The 20,749-nt window shown below is 37.3% G+C and overlaps 1 protein-coding gene across 4 annotated transcripts in view; it reads left to right on the top strand.

Moving 5' to 3' along the window:
- The first annotated feature begins 250 nt into the window (after nt 1–250).
- Nucleotides 251–20,749, top strand: part of CUX1 (cut like homeobox 1) — a 657,906-nt gene continuing 637,407 nt past the window's right edge. For 2 of the 4 annotated variants that reach the window (XM_053706261.1, XM_053706260.1), the window contains exon 1: nt 312–389. In XM_053706261.1, the coding sequence (XP_053562236.1) occupies nt 327–389 (63 nt within the window). In that variant the 5' untranslated portion in view covers nt 312–326. Of the gene's footprint in view, nt 390–20,749 lie in introns of all 4 variants that reach the window. The other 2 variants (XM_053706258.1, XM_053706259.1) reach the window with 2 other exon arrangements.

Below are 20,749 nucleotides of genomic sequence, written 5' to 3'. Positions count from 1 at the left end.
TTCCTCTAGCACTGCCCAGCATAGTGTGGCTGGTTTCGATGCCGAGAAGCGCCAGGTACAGGCTGCCGGCTAAGTCAACACTAGGCGGCTACAACTGTCACAGCTTCTCCGGTAAAGTGCTTGGTTATTTAGGGAGCTGTGCCGGTGAGTAAAAGCCGAGCAAGCCCTACTCCGTGCCGGCAAGAAGGGGGAGGGTGGGTGTGGAAGTCCGCTCCGTGTTTTGCTCTTGCTCCCTCCCTCCTTCCTTTCCCCCTCCTCCGCCGCTTTGCTCCTGAACTCCAGCCCCCTCTCTATCAGCCTCTCACTCCGTCTCAATATGTCTCAAGATGGCGGCCAATGCGGGATCGATGTTTCAATATTGGAAGCGCTTTGATTTACAGCAGCTGCAGGTCAGCTCTCTTTTCTTAACTCCTCTTCTCCCTCACCCTTTTCCGCTCTCTCCCCGCCTCCTATCCGTCTGCTCTGATCCCTTCTACGCTACCCGGGACCGGGGCAAACCGCCGCTTTTCTAGCTGCTCTCATTGATAACGTTTTATCAGAAATTGATCCTCTTTGTTCAATTCATCGATCAGCCAAGATGGCGCCGGCTCTGTGGCGCCGCCGTTCTCTTCTCCCAGCTCCTTCTCCTCTTTCCCTTCTCCCCTTACGGGAGACCCTTTTCGGTAAAGACCCTCTTTAGAAGCACCTTTTAGACCTCTTCAAGTTTATATTTTTTATTGGACTTTTTTGCTTCTTCTTTTATTGAACTTGTCTAATTCACTGGTTGTTTTGCATGATGATGCTGGTGGCGCTGTGGTGCCAGGCTGCTCTGCTGCTTCATCTGCTTATTCCCCCTCCCCTCTCGCTAAATGAAGCTGCTGCAGTTTGAGAGCAAAAGCAGCAGCACAGACAGATTCCGTCTCTTGGATTAACTAATCCCTTTTTTTTTTATTATTCTGGAGAAACATTTTAAGAAGGGATATGATTAAAATATTGTGGTTTTAATTGAATCAGTTTGTTTTGCAGCAGTTTTTGTCTTTATATGGGTTGATTAAGAGCATTTGTCTTCACAGGGTTGATTTCTCTTATTGGATATTTTTTTTGAAGGGAAACTTCAGAAGGAGCCAGTGCTATTTATGTAATTTATCTTATATTTATTTTGAACAATTGCACACCTGCATGTAATATCGATTTGCATTGGGTGACCTGGAAATTGAATATTCAGTTCATATGTCTGGTTTCTCTGTAGGATTTTGGAGATTGTAAAAACAAGATAATTATTTTATAACCCTCTTTATGATATTGGCTGTACCCTGCATGAAACTAATTTTTATAAAATCCATTGTGTCTCTTGATCTATTTTAATGATGCTTTTCACGTTTTAACATGCTAGATCTGAAATGTAGCAAGTTTACAAAATAGTATTACATTCATAATGTGTAATTCTAATACGTTTCATGACTTTCTAAACTTTTGGTTGAATGATTGGACATTTATGCTTTTTCTTTGAAGGTGAACAACCTTAACCTTAAACTTGATCAGTGCTTTTTGTTATATTGCTGTTTTGTGTCAGACTGATTTGGTGTTGACTACATTGCTTTAATGTTGAAAATATCCAATTAACATTGTAACGTTTTTTTTTTTTTTTTTTTAGACTGACACTTTTTTTCTTTTACATAATTTGCTCTATATAGTTCATTGCATAGTTTGTTTTAAGGTTTAATTAATTTGCTTCATAAAGACTGAAAAAAATCCTTGCTGTTGTCACTTGTTTTCATTTTTTGTAGGTTTAATTTGACTAACATAATCCTTATAGTTGCTTTTTAGTTGTAAATAAATTATATCAAATCCACTATCATAAAGTATTGCCTCTAAGAACACTGGACAATTGCCTGTGCAGAAAATTAAAAAGGGTACATTTTAGTTTTTTTTTTTTTTTTTTTTTTGTTTTGTTTAAAAGATTTACTTCATTAACCATCAAGTGTACATGGGCTTTTCTGTATGTATTGTGTTGGCCCCTTGTGGAACTATAGAGGTTAAAATGGAGGCTGTGTGTGATATATGTGGGGATGACCCAGTTTTGAGAACAGATCAAAACGCTAAGCATCTTTTAATGTAATTCTTGCTAAATTCAACCAGCCAAAATTAACAGTATTTGAACCCTACGAACTTATTATATACGTATGTGTGTGTATAATATATATATATATATATATATATATATATATATATATATATATATATATATATATATATATATAATGTGTGTGTGTATATTAAAAATAATTGTCAGTGTAGTTGTCTTTCCAGTGAAAGCTTTAATCATTTTGAATATTCTTTTCCTGAATCATTCAGAAATGCATTTCTTTGGAGAGCTTTAAGATCGATTATCTGATAAAAACCATATTTTACATAAAATTAATTAAGGCACATGGATATTTTTCCTTGATGGAAGAAGTGTATTTTGCATAGATTTGCATACAATTAAATATAAGTCTTCAAAATACATCTCAATACTTTTATTGTATTGTAATGACTAAATGGTTGAAACGTTATTAATGTTAAAATATAAATATTCTAACCAAAGCCGTTTTTTAATGCTAGAAATGCCATTGCTGTCAGTATCAGTATGGAAGTCTCAGACTGAAGTAGAGATTTTAGCTATGGAGTCATAGAACAGATCAATAGACATTCCTATGAAGTTATAGGGCAACAGAAGAAATCTTTTTGTCTCTCTGTCTCTCAAAAAATTGTTCAATAGAAAATTTGTTTTTATGATTTGAAAACATAATAGTGTGCATTCTCTACTGAAATTGGTATATGTGAAAGTATTTTGGATAATTGTATTACTAACAAATTACAGCAAGCAGTGTTGGCTTTAATTTGTTTTGTTTTTTTTTGTCAATTGTTTTAAAAAATTTAGACATTTTTGCTGATGCTTGCTTGAAGTTCATATTAATTAATCACTACTATCACCAATAGTTTCCTGTAAATTGTATAGAATATAACAAAGGTATGTTAAACTTTGGCCTTTCTCCTACAACTGCTTTAATAACAGAGACCCAGTCAAATTATGCATTCTTTAAATTACAGATTATTTCTGCTGTTCATTGAACGTGGGTGGGAAAATGTGAGGTAGCTAATACCGTGTAGGCTTGCAAATACTTCTAAAAGTTCAAGAAACCTAATTAGAAAAAAAGCAACGTATGACAAAATGCCTGCCTAAGTTTAATAATTAGTCTAAGAAAAACATGTAGATGTCAGTTAAGATAGAAATTGTGTATACAAATCATGATATATCTGTTATAATTTTAGTACAAATAAATATTTGCTTCCTATGTTACTGACATGCTTTTTATCTACATAACATGGTTATATATGTTTTTATTAACAGATCTTCATTAATCAGTGTTTGGCTTGAAAGCTAAACTGTATGAAAATGTCACATGACTGTATCTGTATCATTACATTGCAAGAGCATATTTTTGGATTATAATTTCAAAATATGTAACCATAAACCCATTGGTTTTTTGATTCCAACTACTGCATATTTACATAAATATCTGAACAAGATGTTCTTTGTTAGCCCTCATGTAAGAATATGCTGATAACCAAGGGTTAGAGTAATTTCCTATCTGTAAATATTTGTTTTAAGTCAATAGGGTTAGTTATTCAGACATTGATAGACCCCTTGAAATAAGTAATGAAATATACAAAATTGTATCCAGATGTTAATTTCTTAACTATATAATTAGTTGACGTACTGAAAGATGATTGCACTTAATGCAGCTCCTTAATAATTGTATATATATTAGGAGTATATTTGTGAATAAAAAATAAAATATCAGTTTTTCTGGATCCTTAGTTCTTAAATAGTTTCCTTTTGATATGTTTTTATATAAACATGCTTTGCCTTTATTAAAGAAAAACAAAATCTTTGTAGGCATGATTGTGGTTACCAATATGTGTTTTTTTTTTTTTTTTTTAGTTTAATACTCAAATTCCCAAATTTTTGGATTAACCTACACACCGGTTCTCCAACATTTTTACAGAGGGACCATTGTTGATTTGTTTCATTTAAATTTGGAGTGTATGTGGACCAATACTATAATGTGAAAAAACATAAACCATACTTTTCAAAAAGGTACAAATCCCCAAATCCGGACTATCTTCCCTACCTGGGTGTTTGGTCTAGTTTTTGTGTGTTATAAAATGCAAATGCTAGTCCTTATCCCCTTTCTAAGCTGTCCCATTTTGCAAATGCAAATAAATTAATAGTCCAAAATCCAAACTATTTTCAAATCCAAACCTTTTCTGGTCCCAAGCAGTTCGGATAAAGGGTTTTGTACCTGTAATAGAAAATAGACACACAGAGCAACAACTTCACATAGAGACAAGTGCAAATGTTTGCCTGGCAATGTGATGCACTGATGTATGGGTATTATTGTACAGACCCAGTGACACACTCAGGCACACATGTCTCTTAAAGTTATCACCCAAGTCTTTTACTCATACACATTTGAGTACTTTTATCTCTAACAAGTTTCTTCTAGCAACAAACATTCATTATTGTTTCAGAAATACATAATATATTCCCTCTGTGCAGAGTAAATGAAACTGTCCTTTGCTACCCTAATATGGCTGCTAGCTAGCCCTATATTAATTTTATATATAATATCTGTGTTGTCTGTATTTTAGTTGACCTTACCAATACTTTTTTTCTCCCCCGTCTGATTATATAATATATGTATATTCCCTTCATTGCCATACACTCACTTACATCTTTGTAGTAGTTACTGGTGTGCTTCTTCAAATTTGTAAGATTCAATCTTTCCTCAAATGCGAAGGCACTCACAGGCTTTACAATCACTTCTTTATTTTCAATCCATATGAATTAACAGTATCATGTCGATGTTTCGGTTCTTCATTGAGCTTTGTCAGGACTTCAAACAAAATAGCTCACTGCTCTAGAAACACCATGTATGTTTGAGTGCCTTTGTATTTGAGGAAAAATATATTATATATATATATATATATATATATATATATAATTACACACAATAGCTTTTGTAGGGGTCAAGTGGGTAGAGGGCCCTGCCGAGAGTTTCACTGTTGTAGTCGACTCTTATGAATCGATCTGTAAACAGCTGGGCCCAAAGGCTTACATTCTAAGGGGTTCAAGGGGAAAGCAATGCAGTTAGGAAAGGTTAGAGTTGGTTGTATGCATCCCTGAATAGTAGAGATTTTAGGGAGTGCTTGAAGCTGTTAAAACTAGGGGAGAGTCTTATGGAGCGAGGCAGGGAATTCCACAAGATGGGGGCCAGTCTGGAGAAGTCCTGTAAATGGGAATGTGAGGAAGTAACAAGAGAGGAGGAGATCCTGAGCTGATCGAAGGGGACGGGAGGGAGAGTATCTAGAGACAAGTTCTGAGATGTAGGGGGGAGTAGTGCAGTTGAAAGCTTTATGGCAGGGTGAGGATTTTATGTTTAATCCTAGAGGCAAGAGGAAGCCAGTGAAGGGATTGGTAGAGAGGTGCAGCAGATGAAGAGCGACGAGTAAGGAAGATGAGCCTGGCAGAGGCATTCATAATGGATTGTAAAGGAGCTATGGGGCAGCTAGGTAGACCAGAAAGGACAGAGTTGCAGTAGTCGAGGCGGGAAAGGATTAGAGCGTGGATTAAAATATTGTATATGTGTATGTATCTGTGTGTGTGTGTGTGTGTATATATATATATATATATATATATATATATATATATATATATATATATATATATATATATATATACTCAAAAACAAAGTATTGCAGTATGCAGTGATACCTTTTTTTTTTTTTATTGGACTAACATAATATTTAAAAGACAAGCTTTTGAGAGTTTTCCTCTCTTCCTCAGGTCTGAAGCAATACTAATCATTCTGATATAGATACACTTCACATACAACAAATGGAACCGAGGGAGGGGGGTGAGAGGGGTGTCATAAAAGCAGAGAATGTGTCTGAAGGAGAAAATAGCTGAGAATAGCCAGAAAGAATAAATAAACAGATGAGAGTAAATAGGCCAGATGGAAGGAAAAACAAAAGGAAAAAGAAACCAATATAGGACAATAAGATGAGAGATTATAGAAAGTTATGGTAGTGTGTGAGAAAGCCAGAGTCTACATTAAGTCCTTCATTTCTGGTATTGAAATGTGTGATCATTTTCATCTCAAACGTCTTTCGTTCATGAGAGTCTTTGAAATTCCCTTTAAGAATTTTAATCCTGAGGTTAAGGATGGAGTGACCAGTCTGGGTGAAATGATGACCAACAGGGGTACAATATTCATTTTCCTTGTGGTTTTTGATAGTGTCTGTGTAGATTCATTCTGAGATGCAGCTTTAGGCCAGTTTCTCCAATGTAGCAACCTCTGTCACACGCTGTACACTGTATCATGTACACCACATTAGCAGATGAGCACGAATAGGATCCTTTAATATTATATGACGCGTTGTTGTGTCTGGCTGTGTTGTTGTCACATATATGTTGACACAGTTTGCAGAATGATTTGTTGCATTGTGCAGTGCCATTCTGTGTAAGCATATATATAAAAAAAACAAAGTATTGCAGTATGCAGTGGTACCTTTTTTATTGGACTAACATAATATTTCAAAGACGAGCTTTCGAGAGTTTTCCTCTCTTCCTCAGGTCTGAAGCAATACTGATCAATCTGATATAGATACACATCACATACAACAAATGGAAGGGAGGGAGGGGGTGAGAGGGGTGTCATAAAAAGCAGAGAATGTGTCTGAAGGAGAAAATAGCTGAGAATAGCCAGAAAGAATAAATTTACAGAGGAGAGTAAATAGGCAAGATGAGAGGAAAAACAAAAGGAAAAAGAAACAAATATGGGACAATAAGATGAGAGATTATAGAAAGTTATGGTAGTGTTTGAGAAAGCCATAGTCTACATTAAGTCCTTCATTTCTGGTATTGAAATGTGTGATCATTTTCATCTCAAACGTCTTTCGTTCATGAGAGTCTTTGAAATTCCCTTTAAGTATTTTAATCCTGAGGTTAAGGATGGAGTGACCAGTCTTGCTCTTTCTGAGTCATAAAAGTTTATTTTGATTTGATTGTCCATTTACTTATGCAAAGTAAAACAACTTTGCAGTATTATTTCATTATTTATTGTGCACCCGTCTCCTGTAACTTAAAGGGACGGTGAAGTCCAAAAATGTTATTGTTCAACCCCTTAGTGACCATACCATTTTTAAATTGTCTTACTCTTAAGGACCAGGGCTCTTTTTACATTTCTGCTGTGTTTGTGTTTAGCCGTAATTTTCCTCTTACTCATTTACTGTACCCACACATTATATACCGTTTTTTTTTCTCACCATTAAATGGACTTTCTAAAGATAACATTATTTTCATCATATATAATTTACTATACATTTTTTTTTTTTTTTATATAAAATATGATGAAGAAAACACACTTTTTCTAACTTTGACCCCCAAACTCTGTTACACATTTACAACCACCAAAAAAACACCCATGCTAAATAGTTTCAAAATTTTGTCCTGAGTTTAGAAATACCCTATGTTTACATGTTCTTTTCTCTTTTTTTATTTGCAAGTTATATAGGGCAATAAGTACAAGTAGCACTTTGCTATTTCACATACACCACAAAAGGTTGTAAATGCTTCTCTGGGATCCCCTTTGTTCAGAAATAGCAGACATATATGGCTTTGACATTACTTTTTGGTAATTAGAAGGCCGCTAAATGCTGCTGCGCACCACACTTGTATTGTGCCCAGCAGTGAAGGGGTTAATTCGGTAGCTTGTAAGGTTCATTTTAGCTTTAGTGTAGAGATCAGCCTCAAACCTAACATCACACCCCCTGATCCCTCTCTGCCCTCCCTCTAACAGCTCTCTCCCCCCCACCTCACAATTGTCACCGCCATCTTAAGTACTGGCAGAAAGTCTGCCAGTATAAAAATAAAGGTGTGTTTTTTTTTTTTTTTTTTTTTTTTTTAAAGATTTTATTTTAAGTGTAGGATCCCCCATTACCCCCCCCCCCCAACCTCCCTGATACCTCCCCCCCTCAACCTATTGGTCGCCATCTTAGGTACTGGCAGCTTTCTGCCAGTACCCATTTACTACAAAATTTTGCCCACCTTCCCCCTCCCTAATCTCTTCCCAAACCCCTTCCCAAACATTTGTTTCCCTTTCCCTTCTTTGACTCCTGTGTTAACTTTACTGAATGTAGTGCGTGGATCCGGATATCCACCAGCGATGGGCCGCCCACCCGCCTCCCTGCTATAGCTAGTGCACCCACCCACCAACGATCGGCGCCATCGCTGCTCGATGCAGAGAGATATTGCAGGATGCCTCAATATCGAGGCATCACTGCAATAACATGAAACAGTCTAAGCGATCATAATCGCTTCCAGCGCTTGAAAACCTTGGTCATTAAGTGACAGTTTTTTTAGGATGTAACCTGTACGTCATTGGTCTTTAAGGGAGGGGTTAAAAAGATAGATAATCCCTTTATTACCCATTCCCCAGATTTGCACAGCCAACATGGTTACATTAATATACTTTTAACCTCTGTGATTACAGTGTAACTAAGCCTCTTTTGACCGCCCCGTGATCACATGACTTTTTTTTTTATTATTTATTCTCTATTGACTTGTTTTTTTAGCAAATTAGTTTATATATGGTGTGTATGTGTGTATATTAGGGCTGCACGATTAATCGCGGATGCAGTTTTAAACCGTGATTAATCGCCGCAGGTTTAAAACCACGAGAGTGTTTGATTTTAGCCCCGCCCCCTTTGACATCACCCATGACATACAGGGGGGCCGCCGACTTGCAGTGCCCAAATTGCGAAATTGAGCCGACAGACTGTGGAGCGCTGATGCGGGTTGTAGGGAGGGGGTGCGCGCGCTGTGGCTGATGCAGGTTACAGGGAGGGGGTGTGCTGGGACTTATGTGGGTTGGGGGCAGATGGTGGTTACAGGCAGTGCAGTGCTTTTGATGTTAAAGGGTGTGCTTATTGGGGGGTTACAGTGGGAGCTGATTGGACTTATGCAGGTTACACAGGGGGTGCTATTGGGGGGGTTACAGTGGGAGCTGATGGAGCTGTGGCTGATGGGGTTACAGAGAGGGGGTGCGCACGCTGTGGTTGGCGCTGGGACTTATGTGGGTTGGGGGCTGATGGTGGTTACAGGTGCTGCGGGACTTATGATGTTAAAGGGAGTGCATATTGGGGGGGGGGGGTTACAGTGGGAGCTGATGGGGCTTATGTAGGTTACAGAGGGGCGCTTATGGGGGTTACAGGGGGTGCGGGGTTACAATGGGAGATGATGGGGTTTATTAAGGTTACAGAGGGGGTCTTATGGGGGTTACAGGGGGTGCTGACGTGAAATTTTACCTGTCAAAACTATATAAATTTTGTTAAAGTAGACAACCCAAGGTATTGATCTAGGTCCATTTTGCTATATTTCATGCCACCATTTCACTGCCAAATGCGATCAATTAAACAAAAATCGTTAAAAAAAAAATCCACAAACTTTGGGTTTCTCACTGAAACTATTTACATACTGCTTGTGCAATCATGGCACAAATGGTTGTAAAAGATTATCTGGGATCACCTTTGTTCAGAAATAGCATACATATATGGCTTTGCCATTGCTTTTTGGTAATTAGAAGGCCAGTTATTATTCCCAACAGTGAAGGGGTTTATTAGATATCTTAAAAGGTTAATTTTAGCTTTATTAATTAAAAAAAAAATGGTTTTTCATTTTCTACAGGGTATGATACCCCCTTGTCCTCCCAAAAAAGCTCTCTAACACTCCCCCCTTCTAACTAGTGCTGTCATCTTAGGTACTGTCAGTACCTATAATATCCCTTTTTTATGTTGCTTTGATTTTTATTTTTTCTGTAGTTTAGTGGACCCACCACCTCCCCCCTCCCACGATCGCAAGCTAGGGACACTCCCTGTGTCCCTCCCTGTCTTTATTTTCTGTTGCATAGGTCCCTCCCTCCCTTCCTCTGCTGCTGGGTCGCCCATCAACCTCCCCTGGCACCACCAACAATCGTTAGACAATCACATACTCCAGTTCCATATGCGGGCAGGTGCCTCAAGCTCAGGAACTACATCTCTTGGCTGTAATTTAAAAAGGAACATTTATTTTCATATTTTTTGCACTTATATTTACAATATTTAAGTCCAAAAAGGCTTATTTACTTAATTATATGAGTAGAAATTGTTTTAAAAGACTTGCTAGTTTGGTCCTTCCATCTGACAAATTATTAAATTAAAGGGCCACTAAATACTGTAGACTTGCATAATAAGACATTTCAATAACACTCTGATTTTCAAATAAGCAGTAGATTTTTTTTTATTTATTTTTTTCCTGGCAAATTTATTTTATTTCCCATTTTCCAGCCCCCTCTATCACGTGACAGACATCAGCCAATCACAGATTAGTATACTTATACTCTGTAAGCTTGTACACATGCTCAGTAGGATCTGGTGCCTCAAAGTGTGGATAAAAAGAGACTGTTCAAAATTTGATAATGAAAGTGTCATAAAACTGCATGTTCCATCTAAATCAAAAATTATTTTGACTTTTGTCTCCCTTGTAACTTCTGTTGAAGAAATAGGCATAAATTATAATCTAAAAAACAGATATTTTACAGATTCCTGTGATTTCTTTTGTAGCAATCGGAAAAAAGACTATCATTATTTTACTTTCAAGATATTACTTTTATTATTTTTAGATATTGCAAACTTAAAAAGTAGGTTAATTGAATTGGTATGTATAGATTTTGTATAATCATATATAAACATCAGATGGAATGACTATACTAGCACTGAAAGTGAAAGCTTAAGAACACGCATGCACCCACACATGCGTGCAAGTGATACGGAGTGCCTTGGTGTCATTTTTCTACTGTGAAGATATTTATTGGTATTGTAGAATAGTTTTCAAGTAGTAGCAAGGCAGTACTAAAGCTACTAATGAAGGTTGATGGCAAAATAAAATAGGTGAACACTTATTAGCAATATACACACTAAAATAGATAAACCATGTAAAAAAATAACTAATAGTTGTATAAAGCTATAAAACAAATAAAAATATGGTCCACTGTCTAAGATGGATAGAAAAGAGTTAAATTCCTATCGAGGCAATGTCTTTATGAAACAAACCTCCAAAAATGACACAATAGTGAAGTCTGTTTAGGATAAAGCAATTTTTCCAAACAATCAGTGGTACTTGCACTTTAAGAAGCTTATAGTAAACTCTTAGTAGTCAGGCAACTGGTATAAAGCCCTACGCCTATCATGGATCACTTTTTCCAAAAGTAAAACACAAATTTATTAAAACATAATGGGCAGAACAACATACATAAAATTACAGGGTATCGGCATAAAGCACAAAACTACTAGATATTAAAGAGACAGTCTACTCCCAGAATTTTTATTGTTTAAAAAGATAGTTAATCCCTTTATTGCCTATTCCCCAATTATGCATAACCAACATGGTTATAATATACTTTTTACTTATGTGATTACTTTGTATCTAAGCCTCTGCAGACTGCCCCTTATCTCAGTTCTTTTGACAGACATGCATTTCAGCCAATGAGCCCTGACTCCTAGGTATGAGCACAATGTTATCTATATGGCACACATGAACTAACTCCATCTAGCTGTGAAAAACTGTCAATGCCCTGAGATAAGAGGAAGCCTTCAAGGGCTTACAAATTAGCATATGAGCCTACCGAGGTTTAGCTTTCAACAAAGAATACCAAGAGAACAAAGAACATTTGATGATAAAAGTAAATTGGAAAGTCGTTTAAAATTGCATGCCCTATCTAAATCATGAAAGTTTAATTTTGACTAGACTATCGATTTAAAGCATGCACACAGTTATTTGGCGAGGTAAGCTAGCAGCAAGTGTAGCGGTTATGCTTTAACTACTAGAGGGTGAGAATATTAAACAGTCTGTAAAATGTACAACATCCTATGTAAGTTTCACCAAGCAAAATGCTGAGCGCTTGTTTTGTGTTTTATACCCTGTGATTCTATGTCTGTTGTTTTTTCCATTTTATTATACTAAATTTGTTGTTTTACTTCTGGAGTTGCGGTGTGATCCATGATAGCCCTGGGGCTTTATACCAGTTGGCTGAATACTAACTGCTTAGGAATAGTTCTTTAAAGTATAAGTACCACTGATTGTTTTGAGTAATTGCTTTATCCTATACAGGCTTCACTATTAGGTCCTTTTTCATTGGAGGTCTGTTTCATGAAGATGTTACCTTGATAGAAATTTAACCCTTTCCTATCCATCTTGGACATTTGACTATATCCTTATTTGTTTTTATAGTATTAATGAAAGTTGATAGTATCCAAACAAAATAGCTCTGCCTAGGTCGGAGGAAGCCATCTTAAGAAACAATCATATTCTACTGATTAAACAATATGGCTGTAAAGGGACAACTAGGAGACTGTTTCATAATGACTAGCCTATGAAGAAGCCCTAGGGTTGGTGGAGTGAAACTGAACTATGAAATATGATCTTCATCCTGTGCACAACGATTGCCAGACCAATATGATTAAAGATACTTGAAAACCCTTCTTGTCCCTTTTCACACCTTTAAGAAGAACAAATCTGAAAGCAGCCGTCATGTTCAACTGTAAATAGAATGGGAAAACACCTGTTTATAGGACCTGGGGAGAACACTGCTTCTGAACACAGGACCATTTTACAAGGGCCTGAACAAAATTAAAAAAGGGTGATGATCTATCTGCTATTGAAACAAAAAAACTCACTAATGTAACATACACTTTTTTTGGCTTAAAAAAAAAAACCTCATTAGATGAAATGTTGTCATTCATATTTTTAAGATAAAATTGTAAGCCTTCTGCATCCTTCCATTTTTGTTTTTAATTTCTGCTTAGTTAGAATGTTAATTTCTCGTTGGACGCTGTGCATTCTTTCTGGTGTAATCATCTGACAGCTTATGTGCATATGTCCGCTTGTACACTCTTGTCTACTCAGAAGAAGACCGTCGTCTCACTAGCATTTTCCATTTGTTATCTTGCTTGCACATGTGTGCTCACTTCATTGTGAGGTGTCCTCTGTATGCATGTCACAGAAGATTAGCAGTATACTTTTTGTTTGGATAAGCATGCCATGTGTGCTTTTTCAAGGAATGTTAGTGCACTTTGTTCCTTCTGAATAGTCAGAGTAGCATGAAGGTAAGTGAGAATAGCTTGATGTGAGAGAGCACCAAGCTCCCTTGGTAATGTTCACACAATGTACCAAATCTAGTTCTGGGCAAAACCTTTAATCAGCTTTTTTACTTTGACGTCTGTCCTGTTTCATTCAGAGTTGAATCACGTCAACTTTTTTAACAAATGTTTGTGTTTGCTGGGTTTACGTGTTGGATTTTGAGATGTGGTTTTAGTATCCCTTTAAAACAGCACAGAGGAGACCTATAAAAGAAAATGTAAACTCTCCAAACATAGAATATTTGGAGGAAGCTGTGAAAAACTACCAAGCATGATATGTTCTTCGCGGCCAAAGCTACATACCCTTAATTGTGGATTATAGCTACAACAGAGCCCATTAAACTGGAAGAAGCTGAACACCAACAGGAAGTAGGATGTACACTATGTATATGAGAGGACAAGGCTTTTAATTAGAAGGAACATGACTACATTCTAGGTATCTATCATTTTGAGTGTAGGAGTGTATATCAAGGCTTAAAGTTAATGTAAATTTAACAGGACAGCCTCGCGGAATTGTATAGACTTATAAAAATGAGCATGAGTTTGTCATGAAATTTTTGAAATTTATTTATTTTCTTACATTTTTACTGCTCCGCCAATAAGCGCAGCTCCCCCGCCCGCCATTTTGTCTAATTGATTGACCAATGACGATCTTAAACTAATCCTTGTTTCCCCCCGGGACGTGATGTTTATGCAAAGGGGCTGAATGCCCCGGTGAGGGGGGGGAGACAAGGATTAGTTGTTATAAGAATCGTCATCTGTCAATCAATTAGTCAGAGGTCAACAAATTTGTTTGCAATTTAGGAGCAAGTAGGAATATTTAGGAGCCAGTCACACTTTTAGGAGCCAGGCAGTGGAATTTGCAGATAGAGATATGGAGAATAACCCAAAAAGTTAGGAGCCAGGGGTAAAATTCTAGGAGCCAGTGGCTACCTGGCTCCTGGGTTTATTGAGCCCTGAATTAGACGGTATGGCGGGTGGGAGAGCTGCGCTTATTGGCGGAGCAGTAAAATGGTAATAAATAAATTTAAAAAATGTCATGAATTAAACTTGTGCTCATTTTTATGTCTATACAATGCCGTGAGGCTGTCCTGTTAACTTTACATTCACTTTAAGAAGTGTCTGTGTATGTCGAGGCTTAAGAGGTAACAGTGAGTCCTTTTTTATTTAAAAAAAAATGCATAAAAGGAAGGAGACTTCTGGGTTTAGCATTTAATGGATGTTTGAAGCAAGTCTAAGAACTACAGACATTGATCCAATACATCTTACTTTCCAGGACCTCTCAACTTAAAAAAAAAAAAAAGAAAAAAAGTCAGTTTTAGAAAACGTCTACCTTGATCAATGTCAAAGTACTAATGAAACATTATTTTAAAAAGGACTTTGAATTAATAATCCATATAAAATGTTTCTGTGCTTATCATAAAATTGTAGCACTGTACTTTTTTATTATTTTGGTCACTTTTTGTGATTTGCCATTGAAAAATCTTGCTTTTTTCGCTACCTAACCAAGACTGGAGTAAATTCTGCTGTGCTTGATCAGCACAGGATCACCTCAACTGGCCACATCAAATCGAATAAGATAAAAATACACAAGAAACGTTTCAATGTTTGTGTCCTTGGTCTGCCAATGATAGCATCATGTGCTCTTAAAACACATTTGGCTAGATTACGAGTTTTGCGTTATGAGGAGTGCGGTACTAACTTGCACGTTATTGTCACCGCTCACTTACCTACAGTTCTGGTATTACAGGTTTTCAGAAACCCGGCGTTAAAAGGCAAAAAGGGAGCGTAGAGCAAAATTGTGCTCAATACCGCACTCCAATACCAGCGCTGCTTAAGTTGGTGGTGAGCTGGTTGTACGTGCTTGTGCACGATTTCCCAATAGACATCAATGGGGAGAGCTGGCTGAGAAAAAGTCTAACACCTGCAATAAAGCAGCGTAAAGCTCAGTAACGCAGCCCCATTGATTCCTATAGGGAAACACATTTTATGTTTACACCTAACACCCTAACATGAACCCCGAGTCTAAACACCCCTAATCTGCCGCTCCGGACTTATCCGCCACCTACATTATACTTATTAAACCCTAATCTGCCGCCCCAACAATAAACATATTAACCCTTAAACCGCCACACTCCTGCATCGCAAACACTAGTTAAATATTATTAACCCCTAATCTGCCACCCCCGAATTCACCGCCACTATACTATATTTATTAACCCCTAAATCTAACCCTAACACCCCCTAACTTAAATATAATTAAATTAAATCTAAATCAAACCTAATATTAATAACTAAATAGTTCCTATTTAAAACTAAATACATACCTGTAAAATAAACCCTAAGCTAGCTACAATATAACTAATAGTTACATTGTAGCTAGCTTAGGTTTTATTTTTATTTTACAGGCAAGTTTTGTATTTATTTTAACTAGGTAGAATAGTTACTAAATAGGTATTAACTATTTACTAGCTACCTAGCTAAAATAAATACAAATTTACCTGTAAAATAAAAACTAACCTGTCTTACACTAACACCTAATCTAACCCTACAATTAAATAAATTACATAAATTATACAGTTAACTAAATTCAATAAAATCAGCTAAATTACAAAAACACTAAATTGCAGAAAATAAAAAAAATTACAAGATCTTTAAACTAATTACACCTAATCTAATAGCCCTGTCAAAATAAAAAAAGCCCCCCAAAATAAAAAAAACCCCTAAACTACCAATAGCCCTTAAAAGGGCCTTTTGCGGGGCATTGCCCCAAAGAAATCCGCTCCTTTTTACCTGTCAAAAAATATAAACAACCACCCCAACAGTAAAACACACCACCCACACAACCAACTCCCCAAATAAAACCCTAACTAAAAAAACCTAAGCTCCCCATTGCACTGAAAAGGGCATTTGGATGGACATTGCCCTTAAAGGGCATTTAGCTCTATTGCAGCCCAAACCCCTAATCTAAAAATAAAACCCACCCAATACACCCTTAAAAAATCCTAACACTAACCCCCGAAGATCCATTTACAGTTTTGAAGAGCTGACATCCATCCTCAACGAAGCCGGGAGAAGTCTTCATCCAAGCGGCAAGATGTCCTCAACGAAGCCGGCAGAAGTGGTCCTTTAGACAGGCAGAAGTCTTCACCCAGACGGCATCTTCTATCTTCATCCTTCTGACGCGGAGCGGCTCCATCTTCAAGACATCCGGCGCAGAGCATCCTCTTCAATTGATGGCTTCTTCTACAATGAAGGTTCCTTTTTAAATGACGTCATCCATGATGACGTCCCTTAGATTCTGATTGGCTGATAGAATTCTATCAGCCAATCGGAATTAACGTTGAAAAAAATCCTATTGGCTGATGCAATCAGCCAATAGGATTGAGCTCGCATTCTATTGGCTGTTCCAATCAGCCGATAGAATGCACGCTCAATCCTATTGGCTGATTGCATCAGCCAATAGGATTTTTTTCAACCTTAGTTCCGATTGGCTGATAGAATTATATCTTAGGGATGCCATCTTGGATTACCTCATTTAGAGGAAGCCGTCGATTAAAGAGGATGCTCTGCGCCGGATGTCTTGAAGATGGAGCCGCTACGCGTCGGAAGGATGAAGATAGATGATGCCGTCTGGGTGAAGACTTCTGCCCGTCTGGAGGACCACTTCTGCCGGCTTCGTTGAGGACATCTTGCTGCTTGGATGAAGACTTCTTCCGGCTTCGTTGAGGATGGATGTCGGCTCTTCAAAACTGTAAGTTGATCTTTGGGGGTTAGTGTTAGGATTTTTTAAGGGTGTATAGGGTAGGTTTAATTTTTAGATTAGGGGCTTGGGCTGCAATAGAGCTAAATGCCCTTTTCAGGGCAATGGGGAGCTTAGGTTTTTTTAGTTAGGGTTTTATTTGGGGGTTTGGTTCTGTGGGTGGGGGGTTTTACTGTTGGGGTGGTTGTTTGTATTTTTTTTTTTTACAGGTAAAATAGCCGATTTCTTTGGGGCAATGCCTTCGCAAAAGGCCCTTTTAAAGGGACAGCCTAGTATAAATTAAATTTTTATTATTCAGATAGGTCTTTTAATTTTAATCAACTTTCCAATTTACTTTTATCATCAAATTTGCTTTTTTCTCTTGGTATTCTTAGTTTAAACTAAACATAGGTAGACTCATATGCTAATTTCTAAGCCTTTGTGGGCTGCCTCTTATCACATGCTTTTTAAATCTCTTTTCAACACAAAGAGACAGAAAGTACACATGGGCCATAAAGATAACACTGTGTTCAGACACATGGGGTTATTTAAGATTTAGCACAAAACAATGCTATATTTAAGACAATAGATAATAAACAGTCACAGTCATGTGATCAGGGGGCTGGAAGAAGGTTCCTAGATACAAGGTAATCACAGAGGTAAAAAGTATATTAATATAACTGTGTTGGTTATGCAAAACTGGAGAATGGGCAATAAAGGGATTATCTTTCTTTTAAAACAATAACAATTATATGGTAGACTGTCCCTTTAAGGGCTATTGGTAGTTTAGTTTAGGCTAGTTTTTTTTTTTTTTTGAGGTGGGCTTTTTTTATTTTGATAGGGCTTTTAGATTAGGTGTAATTAGTTTAAAGATCTTGTCATTTGCTTTTTATTTTCTGTAATTTAATGTGTTTTTTTTTTTGTTTGTAATTTAGCTAATTGTATTGAATTTATTCAATTGTATTTCTTCTACAAGATATGAGTCCACGGATTTCATCCTTGTGGGATATTAACCTCCTGCTAACAGGAAGTGGCAAAGAGCACCACAGCAGAGCTGTATATATATATAGCTCTTCCCTTCCCTCCACCCCCAGTCATTCTCTTTGCCTGTATAGTAATAGGAAGAGGTAAAGTGAGGTGTTAGTTTAGTTTCTTCAATCAAGAAGTTTTTTTATTTTCAAATGGTGCCAGTGAGTACTATTTTTCTCTGGGAGAGTGAGGAATCTTTCTGCCCTGATGTTGATGATCTTAGCAAACGTTTTCTAAGATCCATGATGGTTCCCACAGCAGCTGAAGGTAGTGTAAGAAAATCTTCAGTGTGGAGAACGGTGTGTTGCTACAAGCAACTTTGAGGTATGTTCAGTCTTTTTGTTTCTGGGGAGACTTGATGCACAGAAAAGGCTGACATTTTCCCCTTTATGGGGAGGGGTAAGCAGTATACACTATGTGTAAAGAAATGGTGTACCTGGAATCCCTTTCTCTTTATTACCAAAGTATGTAAAATATTTTTTGTCTTATAAAGAGGGGCTTGACGCTGGGAGTTGCGGTTCTGTTTAAAAGCGGTCATGTTATGAAGGTGATCTGACATATTTGTGCAGGGTTTTTCATTCGATATATAGAGTGTATATAAGAGGGCACATGGCTTATACTTAGGGGACATGTTTATTTTTTGCTATGACCCATGCGGGTCTTGCCGAGCTTGCAAAACGCCCACGGTGGGCAGGGCCTATTTTGCACGCTCAGGCGCGCAGTTCAGCCAGATCGCATTGGCGACAGAGTCCTGATCTCTGGTGAGGCCTAAGTTATCCGGACTTCCAAGGGCCTGAAAAGCTCCTTGAGCAGCAGCAGCAGTTACATTCAGGGGCAGGTAGGTGCCACAGCAGAGCTGTGGCGTGGTGCAGGGGCCTAATTAAAGATAATACATAATTTAATTGTTAAAATCATTATTTTCTTTGTCTGTCATATTTCAGCAAGTGGATGATTGAACTATTAATTTTATCTAAGCGGGGGTTCTCTGATTCGTCATTGATACTTTGATTCAGGCACGTAAGCCTGTTACTAGAAAGATCTACCATAAGATATGGCGTAAATATGTTTATCGGTGCGAATCCAAGGGCTACTCATGGAGTAGAGATAGGATTCAAAGGATTTTAGCTTTTCTTCAGCAAGTTCCTTAAAGGGACAAATTTCTGCTTTGTCGATTTTACTACACAAACATTTGGCAGATGTTCCAGACGTTCAGTCTTTTTGTCAGGCTCTGACCAGAATCAAGCCTGTGTTTAGACCAATTGCTCCACCCTGGAGTTTGAATTTAGTTCTTAATGTTCTTCAAGGGGTTCCGTTTGAACCCATGGATTCCATAGATATTAAGTTGTTATCTTGGAAAGTTTTGTTTTTGGTTGCTATTTCTTCTGCTCTGAGAGTTTCTGAGCTTTCAGCGTTACAATGTGACTCGCCTTATCTTATCTTCCATTCTGATAAGGTGGTTTTACGCACCAAACCTGGTTTCCTTCCTAAGGTTGTTTCTAATAAGAATATTAATCAGGAAATTGTGGTTCCTTCATTATGTCCTAACCCTTCTTCTAAGAAGGAGCATATGTTGCATAACTTGGACGTGGTCCATGCCCTGAAGTTTTACTTGCAGGCGACTAAGGATTTCCGTCAATCATCTTCATTATTCATTGTCTTTTCTGGAAAGCGCAGGAGTCGGAAAGCTATGGCTACCTCTTTGTTTATGGCTGAAGAGTATCATCCGTCTGGCGTATGAGACTGCTGGACAGCAGCCTCCTGAAAGAATTACGTCTCATTCTACTAGGGCTGTGGCTTCCTCATGGGCATTTAAAAACGATGCTTCTGTTGAACAGATTTGCAAGGCTGCAACTTGGTCGTCTCTTCACACTTTTTCCAAATTTTACAAATTTGATACTTTTGCTTCTTCTGAGGCTGGTTTTGGGAGAAAGGTTCTTCAAGCAGTGATGCCTTCCATTTAGGTTCCTGTCTTGTCCCTCCTTTTCATCCGTGTCCTTTATCTTGGTATTGTATCCCACAAATAAGGATGAAATCTGTGGACTCGTCATATCTTGTAGAAGAAAAGGAAATTTATGCTTACCTGATAAATGTATTTCTTCTACGATATGACGAGTCCACGGCCCACCCTGTCATTTTTAAGACGGGTATATATTATATGTTTGTTAAACTTCAGTCACCTCTGCACCTTTTGGCTTTTCCTTTCTCTTCCTAACATCGGTCGAATGACTGGAGGTGGAGGGAAGGGAGGAGCTATATATACAGCTCTGCTGTGGTGCTCTTTGCGACTTCCTGTTAGCAGGAGGTTTAATATCCCACAAGTAAGGATGAAATCCGTGGACTCGTCATATCTTAGAAGAAATAAATTTATCAGGTAAGCATAAATTTCCTTTTAATTTAGGGAATTTATTTAATTTTAGCTAGATAGCTAGTAAATAGTTAATAACTATTTAGTAACTATTCTACCTAGTTAAAATAAATACAAACATGCCTGTAAAAAATAAATAAAACCTAAGCTAGCTACAATGTAACTATTGGTTATATTGATTGTAGTTAGCTTAGGGTTTATTTTACAGGTAAGTATTTAGTTTTAATTAGGAATTATTTAGGTAATGATAGTAATTTTTATTTATATTTATTTTAATTATATTTAAGTTAAGGGTGTTAGGGTTAGACTTAGATTTTTAGATTTTTTTAGATTTAGGGGTTAATAAATTTAGT

Source organism: Bombina bombina, chromosome 3 (genome assembly GCF_027579735.1).
Source record: "Bombina bombina isolate aBomBom1 chromosome 3, aBomBom1.pri, whole genome shotgun sequence".
Taxonomy (NCBI): Eukaryota; Metazoa; Chordata; class Amphibia; order Anura; family Bombinatoridae; genus Bombina; species Bombina bombina.
The sequence above is the reverse complement of the archived record's forward strand: the minus strand, read 5'-3'. Positions and strand labels throughout refer to the sequence as shown.